Source organism: Panthera leo, chromosome D2 (genome assembly GCF_018350215.1).
Source record: "Panthera leo isolate Ple1 chromosome D2, P.leo_Ple1_pat1.1, whole genome shotgun sequence".
Classification (NCBI taxonomy): domain Eukaryota; kingdom Metazoa; phylum Chordata; class Mammalia; order Carnivora; family Felidae; genus Panthera; species Panthera leo.
Genome location: NC_056689.1, coordinates 32,257,798 through 32,270,786, shown reverse-complemented (window position 1 = coordinate 32,270,786; position 12,989 = coordinate 32,257,798). Strand labels below are relative to the sequence as shown.

At 42.7% G+C, this 12,989-nt stretch overlaps 1 protein-coding gene across 10 annotated transcripts in view; it reads left to right on the top strand.

Annotated features, from left to right (window-relative positions):
- The window catches only part of ASCC1 (activating signal cointegrator 1 complex subunit 1), a 146,618-nt gene extending 134,514 nt beyond the window's left edge, over positions 1-12,104 (top strand). For 8 of the 10 annotated variants that reach the window (XM_042909310.1, XM_042909312.1, XM_042909311.1 and 5 more), the window contains one exon: positions 3,488-3,763. In XM_042909310.1, the coding sequence (XP_042765244.1) occupies positions 3,488-3,628 (141 nt within the window). In that variant the 3' untranslated portion in view covers positions 3,629-3,763. Of the gene's footprint in view, positions 1-3,487; positions 3,764-9,822; positions 10,091-11,867 lie in introns of those variants that run through there. The other 2 variants (XM_042909308.1, XM_042909307.1) reach the window with 2 other exon arrangements.
- The last annotated feature ends 885 nt before the right edge of the window (positions 12,105-12,989 follow it).

The window sequence follows — 12,989 nt, the reverse complement described above, 5'->3', positions numbered from 1 at the left end:
CCTCTGCTAGCCAGGAGCCACCAGCGGCAGTTTTGCCCTGCTAAGGTAGTAATATCCATGCCCTGAGGCAACGCCTTCTCTGGAATAGATTTTGTAGCCGAACGAACTCCCAGCTGCCCATCTCTGATGGTAATTCTACCTGCTGCTGTGGAACCAGGGCAGAGCGTGCTTTTGTGTGCAGGATTGGTCCAGACTCTGCAGCCCTGGCAGCATGGCCTCCTCCCTCTTCCTTCCTTCTACCTCCACCCCGCATTTTTTTCCTGCTGCTTTTTAAAATTGAACAGCCCTGCAGGGAGGGGAAGTCCCTTGGCATTTTGAGTATTGAGGTGCTCAGCAGAACTTCCTGGCATCCTGTTTGTGTGTAGCTGTTTTAATTCACTCTCTAATAGGTCGTTTGGCCTTACCAGCAGAGTCTTAAACTAAACTTGATAATCCTTATGTCAGCAGTGAGGCTCAGGCCAAACATCCAAAAGTGCAACCCTGAGTGATGATTTGAGGGAAGTTTTGAAGCCTTTATTCCCTGGCTGTGTCTGGCTGGCTTCTCTGCCTGGTGCCTCCTCGGGTCATGCTGTTAACATCCCTCATGCTCACTGCGGCTAAGACAGGCAGGTGGTCCGGGAGAGCAGAGTGAACGAAGGACTCCCACGTTCACGTTCACGTTCACCTTCCCATTCCGTGTAAGGAGCCCCTTCGGTCACTGGAGATGGGACTTGTGCTCTGGTGACGTGCCGGCTCTTGGTGCCCCTTTAACGGATGTGTGCAGAAGCAGGAGTGACGTGCCGATGGTAGAAGAGCTACTCCACTGATTCACAGCCTTCTTGCCGCGGTCCTGATGCAGGCACTGATGTTATCGGGACCTCCTCCCACAGACTGGCCTTCACCTTGCTCCCTGGGGCTGCGGTGTCCCAGGCCTTCTGGAAGTACATTATGTCCTCTCTGTATTGGCTATTATTAGCTATTATTATTGGCCCTCTCACCACTTGATTCACTGCAGTTTGTGGTTTCAGACATTAAAAGTGGCATTTTGGGCAGAGTTAGGGCTGTATTTGGAGATGATTCTAGGAAAATAAGTACCTGCCGGCCACTCTGTCTTTTATTCTGAAGTAGGTGTTCCTTTTCCAGTCTGTTTATTCTGAAGGCAGTGTCCCTATTCCAGTCTTTAAAAATACTACAGCCCTGTGAGACCAGATGATGACTGCAGAGGCTGTAAGTTGTCACAGTTCCTACTAAACCTTTTCATTTTTTTCTTTAAAGGAAACTCTGCTCTTTGGTTCCTGTGATGATGGATTAATGGTTATAGTCAGTGAGTGATGATCATAATCAGAGCTCAAAATTCCATCTCATAATTGATCTTGCTGTAGTGCAGCACATCCTTGTAAAGCATTGTCGCTGTTTAAAGATGGAGAAATTGGGGGAAAGAGTGGCTATGTGGTCATTGACAGGAAAGCATTAGTCTGCCCTAAGAACCATTTTGACCTCTCTCTCAATAGAAAAGAAGTTTCTATCTCTGGTTTTCAGACCAATTTGTGTTTTGTCTGTGTGTAGAGGAACACGGCTTAGTATGAATAGGCTCAGTTGTGTTTTTTTGTGATATTTAGGAAGAATCCATAGGAGTACAGTCTTTATGAGTATTTTAAAAGTAGATGGGAGGCTTTTTTTTTTTTGACCCCTGGATGCATTGGATCTCCGTTTTCCTTCTTGTCTCCTATCTCCCACATTTACTCGCTTCAGAAGTAATGTCGCATGTAGCCAGAAGAAAAATGTAAAGTACCGAAAGGCTTGAGAATTTGAATTGCATGCTACCTGGGCAGAGATCCAGAATCTTTTCTTTTTTCCTTAGGTGAGGGGAATTTTAACAAAACTTTGAAATAAAGCTTATTTGTGGGAAAAAAACCTTTATTTGTGATCCTAATTCTAAGTGAGATTAGTACTGTGACCTATGCAGAGCTGTGATATTCTTCAGACCTATTATATTTTCGGTCCGGTGTCCATTACTTTCTGTCTACTACCTAAAGCCTTCCTCTTGGACGTGCAGGCCAATTTCATGAAGAGCATTTCTGACATAGACCGTTATTTGTTCTGTTGCTTTTCAGAGAGGATCTGCCAGGGGCCGTGCTGATCGTTTTTCACATCATTTGTTTCTCATTCTTGGCCACAGAGCCACGTGAACACTTTCTTTGCAGTCTGATTCACGCACGTAGCCCAAGGATGGCACTTCTCCACTTGGCATTCTTTGGCACAGATTTGTTATTCGAACCGTGGCCCTCAAAACACACTGGCTTGTGGGTGTGGCCTTCTACTGGCCCGTGTTCTGGGCCTGGTCCTGGGGTCTCTTAAATTTATATCCCAGTGTTAGTGGTTCTGGCCTATCTGGTTCCTTTCTTTTAAATGGAGCTAATAAAGCTCAGCTCTGGTTTACATCACAGCAATTTTTTGAAGGGTTAACGAGCTGGGCTTATTGAGATACTTTTAGGTCCTTAGAGGAAAGGTGTGATTTAACCACAGCAAGGCTTCATGCTGGGATTGCCTTCCTACAGAACCCCAAGTGCTTGTCAGACTATCTTCCATTCATGCTCATACCATCCTCCCTGCTAGGGAGGCAGGTGGGTAAGCATTGTTATTGAGTACAAAATAAGTGTTATTACTGTTACTCTTATCTGAAAACGGGGTAATTGTAAAAAAGTAGAACTTGGTAAAACAGATTATGGAAGAAAAACACTGGGGAAAACCTCAGAGTATCATGCTCTTGATGTTGCTGTTTACTTTGGGTCTCAAAAGTCTGATTGCTATACATGAAAACAATAGGAAACATCCCTTCTTCTGGAGAAATGGGACCCGGCACATCCTTCTACATACTTGCAGTAATTGAACACCAGTACTTATTTCCTGTTGCACTGCTTTCTTTATGTTCTAAGGGTTAGTTTAACTCACATCTACCAGGAATGAGTATACATTTCACAGGACTTCTATACGTTGGATCTTTATTTTGGTCTTCAAAACTGAATTTCCTCACAGTGGAGTCATGTTGGACAGCATACAGTTCCCTGGGGCCTCTCAGCACAAGAATTGGATGTCCGTAAAAGAGAGATCTTTGGAGAGAGGAGGCCACTACTCTAAGATGGAAGAGAGGGAACAAGCCTCATTTGGGAAGCCAGCTGGGCAGAGGTCCCCAACAGATTTGTCATTGTGCTGTTGAGGATCGGCCATTCATTCAGTTCTGTGGCTTGAGGTCACAGATAGAAGGCCCCTTTCCACCCTCTTCCCACCTGTGTCTGAGACTTTTAGTCTCATCTTGCAGCCTCGTCACACATGGAGTTATTTCTGGTCTTTCGTGGTTGTGTCACAGGACCTAGGAAGGAAGAAGTAGGTCTGAAAGGAATGCAAGGAAAAATGACCACAGTTAGCCTTTAAATCTTGCTGTTTGTTTTCTTTCAGTGTATACCACGACATCACTAGAAATCAATAATTCTCTCTGTGTTCTCTCTAGGAAACAAACATGTACAAACTAAGAAATGATAGGCTTCACAGATCACGTGAACAGAGGAAAGCAGGATGGTTGGATTTTATCTGTCATGGAAGCCTTGGCTTTGACCTATTAAAAAAACAAAATTCAACTGAGTACATTTAAAGATCTGATTGACTTTATTAAATGATTCATGAATCCGGCAGCATCCCATCCTTGCAGATAAAAAGGAGCTCCAAGGAGGCGTACAAAATGGAAGGCTTTTATGGGAAGAAGGGAGTTGGGTGCGAAAAAGCAGTTTCTAGCAAAGAATGGTTTGTTTCGGGCAAGGTCACCTTCCTTTAGGGTGAAGGCAGGGGTCTGTCAGGCAGATGACCTCGCCAGTAATTACCAGGTAATTCCAGATTGGTGAAAGGTCACATTCCTGGGAGAGGCTGAAACTGTAGTGAGGTTAGTTATTAAGTCTTTGCTTAATCGGGCATCGGGCTTAGCATAGGTGACTCCATTTGGGGCCTGCTTTTATTTATTTATTTTTTAACAGAGCAAAAATGTTTCATCTTGATAATCCACACTTCTGTCTTTACTTGGTGAAAGGAAAGGTTTGTTCAGTTTTCTAAAGATACTGGGAGTATTCGGTGAAGGATAGCAGCTGCGTGCACAACAGTTTTCAAATGTTGTATTTATACTTACTTAGATTTACGTTTTTCTTCTTAAATTGTCCAGTTTGATACTTATTAATTACAAGTAGTATCACGAATGTTTGAAGTCTTAAATTCTAATTTTATTTCCTTATCAAATATTTGTAGTTTTGTGTAGCTGTTTATCGTTATGTTCCTGTACAGCAGGCTTTTTTTAAAATGCTGGCTTCCAGCACAACAGGGCTCTGTGTGAGTGTGTGTCAGAGATGTTTTCAGAAAGAAAGTGGCTTAGGTTTCAAAATTCCCAAGGGAGTTGTTATAAAACAACAGTGAGGAGAAAAAACTCAGCATGATTTAAATACCTCAACATGATTCTTTTTTAATTTAAATTTTTCCTGTTAGGTCTTTTATTTCCCAAACAATAGACTGCTTTGCTCTTCCTGAACTACTTTAGGCTAGAGAGAATTTTTTTGAGTTTAAGCTCTTTCCTCTTTCCTGTCTCAGGTACCTAATTAAATAGAGCCACTTGTGCTTATGTTCATCCAGAATTCCAGTAGAATTCTTCCAGCTGAACTAGAGCAATCCCACAGCAGGTTCCGGATACAAAGGTGGCAAGGAAAGTAGGAGTAGCAGGTGAAAGAATGTGCTCATTTCAGTCACTTCAGCGTGACTGGCTGGGGTGCCCTCACTGGGGCTTGAGCTGGGGTGTTGGAAGGGGCACCACCCACAGAAAGGGGCTGGGGGTGCAGCGGTACAGGAGCCCAGGTTCCAGAAGTTAGGCTGCCTAGGCTTACATCTCCATTTGCCTTTCTTTTTCTTTTCCAGCTTTATGAATCTCAATTTTGCACCCTTTACTGGCCATGTACCTGTGGGCAAGTTACTTAAGCCTTTTAAACTTCAAGTTCAGCTATAACATGGGAACTAATAATAAGTATCTGCTCCTTGGGGTTTTGAGGATCCAGTCGGATGGCCTCATGAAGCCCAAAGCATAATGCCTGGCACACATACTTGCCCAGTAAGTTGGCCAGTAACAATCTTTATTTTATTAGGGTTGTCAATACATATGTACTGTTCACTCTGATTTTTTAATAGACATTTAATAATACTGGCATTGGTAACTTTGTTAAAAATATCTCCTATTTTGGGGGCACCTGGGTGGCTCAGTTGGTTAAGCATCCAACTCTTGATCTCAGTTCAGGTCTTGATCAGTTCAGGGTTATGAGTTCAAGCCCCGCGTTGGGCTCCGCATTGGGCCCGAAGCCTACTTTAAAAAAACAAAAACAAAAAAAAAGAATCTCCTGTTACAATACATTTGAGTTCATAAAAATTTAAATGGACCTGGTAAAAACCCCCATAAGGGAAGTAAAAGACACATGACAAAGGAAGGGGGGATATATTTGCAATTCATACCATAGACAAAAGGGTTTACTTCTCTACTGTATAAAGAACTACTAGTCACTAAAACAATAGACAGTTGTAAAGTTTTTTATGGTGATATGCTTCCATTTAACTGTGCTACAGATTTCATGTTGTGAATACATATATACTCCGAGCAAAACGGGAAAACTTTAGGTTGGAGCGGGGCTTGGGACACATGTTGCCAAAGAAACGGCCATGAGTGTGTAAACAGACCTGAAATTTTTGTTTTTCCCCATAAGATAGCTCCCTCTCAGAAATGTTCTGTTATGTCCATGGTACCCTCATATTTACTCTGTCATCCAGGATTTTTCTTATCTCCTTTTCCTGACTCCCCCATCTCCAGAAAGTCACTGAGTCTTTTCTGTGTTTCATTCAGAGTATCTCACATCTGCTCCAGTCTTTCCAGTCATGCAACTACTAATCTCTGTCGTGACTGAGCTGCTGCTCTGGTTTCCTTTACTTTGTCTTGCTCCCTCGTCCCTTCGGCACAGTATACCACACCCAGATCAGTTTCCCTAAAACAGGGTTTCATGTTGGGCCACCAGCCTTCAGTGGTTCCCCACCATCTAGAATGGAGTCTGACTTCTGAACCGGACCCTCAGGGTCCCTTAATGTGATTCACCGTCCTATGTCTCTGGACTTAGTCTTTCTCACTATGATTCTTCAGGGACCCTCCAAACACCTAACCTGGTCTGCTTGACCCTGCTGCCCTTGCCCATTTCTGCCTTCATGCTAATCTCCTCCTTCTGTTTTCTGAGTCTTATACTTGCTGCAAGCCCCAGCTCAGTTCCCGTCTCCTCTAGATGGCTGTCCTAGGTGCCCAACCTCAGCGCCCATTGTTTTCTTGCCTTGATGCATTTACTGATTGCCTGTACCTCCCCTCTCACACTTAACCTTTGCCACCTTTGTTGTCTTCGGTAAACTTTTTCACTGAAGCAGGACATACTACAGAAAAGTACCTAGATCACAGAGTAAGTCAGTAACTTTTCACGAGGTGGACACACCCGTGTCATCCATGTTTCTCTCTTCTGATTCACACCCTGTCTCCCTAACTAGATGGTAAGCACCTGGGAGACAGAACCAAATCGCATGCCTTTGCATAAAAATGCATCACATCGGGTACTCGGTGACATTTCAGATCAGGAATTGGAGCTAAGAAAGGGGTCTAGGCTTTGACAAATAAGAAATACATAGAAATTTAAAGGAGTACACTAAATTTCCATTACTAACTACAAATTCTTTCTTGACAACTAGATAACAGTTGAGGCACGATTAGAGGGAATATAGCTTTGGCGAGTCCTGTTCAAGGATTCCTAGATGGTGACCTGTATGTAAATAAGACCTTTAAATCTGTTGCCAACAAGGCCATGTCATACTTTCTCTTTTCAGACATAATGTTCACAGACATATGCAGCATGAGTTTTTGTTGTCATTGTCTCCAGCAAATATTTATGGATCACATGCATCCTACTAGGTACGGTTCCAGTGTACGGTGCTATTCAGCTGTGAATAACATAACAGATCCTTCCTCTGTAGAGCTTATATTTTAATGAGTCACTAGAAATAGTTGACAGAACTAAAAGAAAGGCTTAAGACTAAAGATACAAGGACTAAACAATACGATAACTGACAAATTGTTACAAAATCCTCATCAACATACAGAGAGAAAAAGAACATGGAGATAGGAGGGGCTAAAGGAAGATTAGCACCACCCTAGGGGTTTTTGGGTAAGAAATCAATTTATGATATTATCAAAAGGTATGAAAGAGGATGACAACTCAGAAAGGTAAAACAAGTTCAGGGTTAGAACAGAGAGATGTCAAAACCATCATAGGAAATACTCAATTTTCAAGAGCACCTTACAGTTTATAAGGAAGGTACTTTGACTTGTTCCTCTTACTGGATTTTTGCCCACTCTGATCTCGTACAGTGGGTGGTATCATCTACGCACAGTCATGCAGCTCCCGTGTGCCGGGTGTAAGTTGACGCTGACTGCAGCACTCTCCCAGGCTGCTCTTATCACCATATTTACTATTTACTTTAAACCTAAAGCATGAGGATCTCTCTGGCAGATCACGCTGTCTACAGGTTATCCACATAAGGCAAGGTAAAGTTACAGGGGTATCACTTGCCAGCTCCCAGCTGTGGCTCTATCACTTGGAAACATAGGCAGAGGGAATGGAAGGTAGAGGACCCACCCATAGGCTGCTAATCCTTAAAAAGTAACTTGTTGAAACTGTTATGAGTTCCCTTTTAGTTTAGTTTTGTCTTGTCTTTTATTGCCCCTTTGGTGATACCTTTTTAGCATGTAGAAGGCTTTGGTTTGCAAAGCTATAAATCTGCCAGTCTTGTCGACATGGCTTTCACTTCAAATTAATGTTCAGCAAAGGGATTAGCAGATAACCGTTTCGGGCTGTATTTCTTTACACAAAAGGGTGGATATGGTTTGAACAGGCTGCCAAAGCCAGGAAGAGAAGTTAATTGTATAAATCAATGCAGGCAAGAGCTGGTCACCTTTCTGAAAGACAAGACAATGCAGCATACAACCTCTAAATAGATCTTTGGGGTCAAGTTGATGTCATGTTGAAGGATCAATATTTACGGGGCTTTATAAAGTTAGCCTTTAATGAACCCCAGGCATTTTGCTAGGTCATTAATTGCAGGAAGAGGAAAGGCAACAGCTATCGAAGTCCATGGCTGTGGAGCTTGTGTAAAAATAAGTGAAGAGACGGTCACTTGCTTATGTGCAAACGTCCCATCCTAGGTTCTCCCCAAGCATTGTTGGGTTTGTGTATTAAAAGACTTTCTTGAGATTTGACTGACATTTTAAGAAACAGCAACTCTTGTATCCTAACAGAAGTAAGACCCTTTACACTTCAACAACGTTATCTAAGCAGTTAATTTTCCTAAGCAGGGATGAGTTCTGATTATCATTTTAGATTCTGCCTTATAATTGTGCTAATCACAAGGGCCGGTCCCTCTCAGAGTATGACTCATCCCTCTCTCTGATACCCTTGAAAGCTTTTAGAGTGAAGAATTGGGGCACCTGGCTGGTTCAGTTGCTAGAGGGTAGAACATGTGACTCTTGATCTTGGGGTCATGAGTTCAAGCCCCAAGTTGGATATGGAGCCTACTCTAAAAAAATAAAATATTTTTTTAAAAAGTGAAGAATTATAATATAAACTTACTTTAGGATGCTAGCTTGAATCCAAGTCAGGTGGAAGGTTGTTGATAAATATCATCATTTTTGGGGTGCCTGGGTGGCTCAGCCAGTTGAGCATCCGACTTCAGCTCAGGTCATGATCTCACGGTTCATGGGTTCGAGCCCCCGCGTTGGGCTCTGTGCTGACAGCTCGGAGCCTGAAGCCTGCTTCGGATTCTGTGTCTCCCTCTCTCTCTGCCCCTCCCCTGCTCACACTCTGTCTCTGTCTCTCAAAAGTAAATAAATAAATAAATAAATAAATGTAAAAAACAATTTTTTTAAAAAATATATTATCGTTTGCACGTGTAATATCATCCAGTAGAAGACTATTTGGTATATATAAGTGTTCTGTATTCCTCACGAGGTTGTCAGGATCACTCCTGGGTTAGGAACCTTATCTTCTATTTATTTTAGTCAGTGCTTCTACCAAATGTTGTTGACTAGTTGGAGGAAGGTACCGTATCAAATTTTCTCTTGACTGTCATCAGATCCCATTGAGGGTCCTGTCAAGTCAGGGCTGAAAATCATAGAGACAGCTTTGTTGGGCCCTGGGAGTCAGGGTGTTTGTTGTAAGTTCTTGGTCAGAGCTGCTCAGCAGATAAATTTTAAAATTGACTTTTCAGCTCTCTTCCCCTAGTGCATCTTGTTAGAGGAGGCTTTAAAATTCAGGGCGCCTTGGTGGCTCAGTCAGTTAAGGGTCCAACTTCAGCTTATGATCTCGCAGTTTGTGGGTTCAAGCCGCGCATCTGGCTCAGTGCTGACAGCTCAGAGCCTGGAGCCTGCTTCAGATTCTCCGTCTCCCTCTCTCTCTGCCCCTTCCCTGCTCACACTCTGTCTCTCTCTCTCTCTCTCTCTCTCTCTCTCTCAAAAATAAATATTGAAAAAAAAATTTTTTTTAATTCACCGGAGAGAAGAGCTACTGTTCTTTTCTCACTCCCACCCACATCCAGGATCGTTTTTCAGAATAAATACTGAAAAGAAAAAGCATGAGAGGTTTGTTGGGACGGTTGCAGTGTTTTTTACAAGAGAATCTGCTATTTGCTCTTTTCACCTGTAGTTTTCTTTGGACACTCATTCGGATTTGTATTCTCTCTTTTCAGCTCTTTGAGAACTTCTACTTTGGCACCCTGAAGCTCAATTCCATTCACATCTCTCAGAGGTTCACGGTAGACAGCTTTGGGAACTACGCCTCCTGTGGGCAAATTGACTTCTCCTGAGGAGGATCTTGGGAAGCGCCAAAAATTGAACATCCTCCCGAGGTGCCAGGGGCAAGAAGATCTTTGTTTTTATTGCCGATGAGGGATGTGGAAATTTGGATGGTGACTTTCCTGGGTGGTTCCCCACAACACAGCGTGGTCTCTAATATAATACTTGTCCACAGTCAGCAAACTGCCGGTCAGCCCAGGTGGTTGTGGGCACAAGGGGAACTTGTGTCTGGAACCCTTGGCTTGTTCCTCTTTCACAGGGTCTACTTTCTTTCTGAAGCTCTTCTCTGGAAACGTACCTCTCAAGCCCACTGGAGCTAAGATTCGCATTATTTCTTATACACGTACTGATTTTGCCCCAGCCGTTAAGCTCTTTCATATTAACACTTTAAAAGAGAGTTTTATTTTTTTATTTTTATTTTTTAATATATGAAATTTATTGTCAAATTGGTTTCCATACAACACCCAGTGCTCATCCCAAAAGATGCCCTCTTTAATACCCACCACCTACCCTCCCCACCCTCCCACCCCCCCCATCAACCCTCATTTTGTTCTCAGTTTTTAAGAGTCTCTTATGCTTTGGCTCTCTCCCACTCTAACCTTAAAAGAGAGTTTTAAAGACATGGTTTTATTACCGTCTCCACGTAAATCGAATGTCTCCAGTTTTAACAAGGTTTGATTTTTACTTCCCTTTGTACTGTAACTTTTAATCACTACCCAAAATTCCTTTGTGGTAAAAAACACATGACATGAAGTTTACCATCTTAACCATTTCTTTGTAAGTGTGTAGTTCAGTAGTAGTAAGTATATTCACGTTGTTGTGAAACATCTCCAGAACTTTCTCATCCTGCAAATCTGAAACTATACCCATTAAACAACTCTCCGTGTCCCCCTCCCCCAAGTCTCTGGCAGCCACCCTTCTGCTTTCTCTTTCTATGAGCTTGACTGCTTTAGATACCGCATATGAGTGGAATCATACGGTATTTGTCTTTTTGTGACTGGCTTATGTCACTTAGTGTGACATCCTCAAGGTTCATCCATGTTGTGTAGTGCATGTCAGAATTTCCTCCCTTTAAGAAAGGCCAAATAATATTTTGTTTGACGTGTACCCTGTGTTTTGTTTATCCATTCAGCCACTGATGGATGCTTGGGTTCCTTGACTGTCGTGAACAGTCCTCTGTGAACACGACTGTACAGATACCTCTTCCTGATCCTGCTTTCAGTTCCTTTACTACTCAGTTTTATCTTCAGCGAAATAACATCACGTTTTTTTTTTTGATCTTTTACTTTGGTCTGTCCTTTTTCTTCTGAAGTTGGTACCCTTTTATGTTTGTTGGATTCCTGTTCCTTATCCTACCCCCCAACCCCCAGCCTTCCCAGGCCAGTGATGGAGTTGCAGTATCGTAGCTCCTTTGTGTCAACTCCGCGGGGCGGCAGCAGCAGAAACCGCGATGGCATCAGCAGGGCCGTGCACGGTTCCACGGGGCAGAGTCAGCTGCGGAAGGACCATCGCCCTTCCTTGCTCCAGCCTCGCTCTCACCTTCCTCTCCTCTTCACATTTCTTCTCCCTCCATGTCCCCTCTTTCTCTTTCCTTCATTCCTTACTCTTGATTCTTTCTGTTTGAAAAGTGTGATTCTGAACCCTGTGCATTAAGGCCACTACCTAGTAAGGGCTGTGTAGAACACTCAGGTTTGCTTATCAGTGTGACTGCCCAGATCACTTGTGAATAAATGAATTTCCAGAGTTACTGTTTTTCTTTCACTCTTACACAGTTTTAGTTTGACTCCCTTAGTCAACGTATGTCAGGACACAGTGTTGCCATCACTTAGTTGCTGGCATAGCTGTTAACCGTTCCTCCAGAACTTACATGTTCGTGCCTGCAGGGTTGGTTTTTCCCCAAACACTCAGTAACATGAGATTTTATCTCGTTTACCTTCAGTGGTTGGATGGCGTGGTGTGCACGGTGCAACAAGTTCTCCCAGAGATTGTGCTGCATAGCAACGTTGACAGTGGAGTTTGGTGCCCTCACCTCATCTCCGCGCATCTCTCTTACTGCCTTCTTTCTGCCACACGCCACTGGGCAGCCTTGCCCAGGAAGTAAAGATGTCTTGTTTTGTTTTTAATGTTTTTTCATGTTTATTTATTTTTGAGAGAGAGAGATGAGTGAGTGCAAGTCGGGGAGGGACAGCGAGAGAGAGAGAGGGAAGGAGATAGGATCTGAAACAGGCTCCATGCTGATAGCAGAAAGCCGGATGCGGGTTCAAATTCAGGAACCATGAGGTCATGACCTGAGCTGAAGTCGGACACTTAACTGACTGAGCCCCCCAGATACCCCTAAAGAGGTCTTATTTTGGATGTTAGAGATTTATGACTTGTGTTTCTAGTAAATTTTTTTATCTTTGGAAAATGTAACTTTATATACCAAATCCTCAATTCTTTTTTTTTTTTAAGATTTTATTTTTTAAGTAATCCCTACACCCAATGTGAGGCACGAACTTACAACCCTGAGATGAAGAGCCACATGCCAAGCACCCCAAATCCTAAATTCATAATAGAATCGGAACTTCTGTTATTTAAAATTTAGAGGCAACTGTGCATTTTATTTATTTTTATTTTTTTTTTTTTTTTATTTTTGGGACAGAGAGAGACAGAGCATGAACGGGGGAGGGGCAGAGAGAGAGGGAGGCACAGAATCGGAAACGAGGCAACTGTGCATTTTAAGGACATATTGTATTATTAAGTAATTTTTCACAAGTAATTTACTCTCCTCTCACGACTTTATGGTGGATTTTTCCAGAGGCTACGTGACGTAGTGACATCATCACTCTGGTGGTTAATGGAGCGTGTGCTTATGTATTTTTGTATTTCCTAGAATCTTGTAAGTTGTAGAAATTCAGAAGAATCTCTCAAGATTCAGGGTCCCCTCTCACCAAATTGTAATGCGGTTCGTATTGGAAGATTTGCTGTGTTTATAATCAAATCTCCTTAAATATTATCAGTTAGTATTTCATCCTGTATTGAAATAGAGTTAAATTGCAGCTAACATCACTCCAGCCAGTTT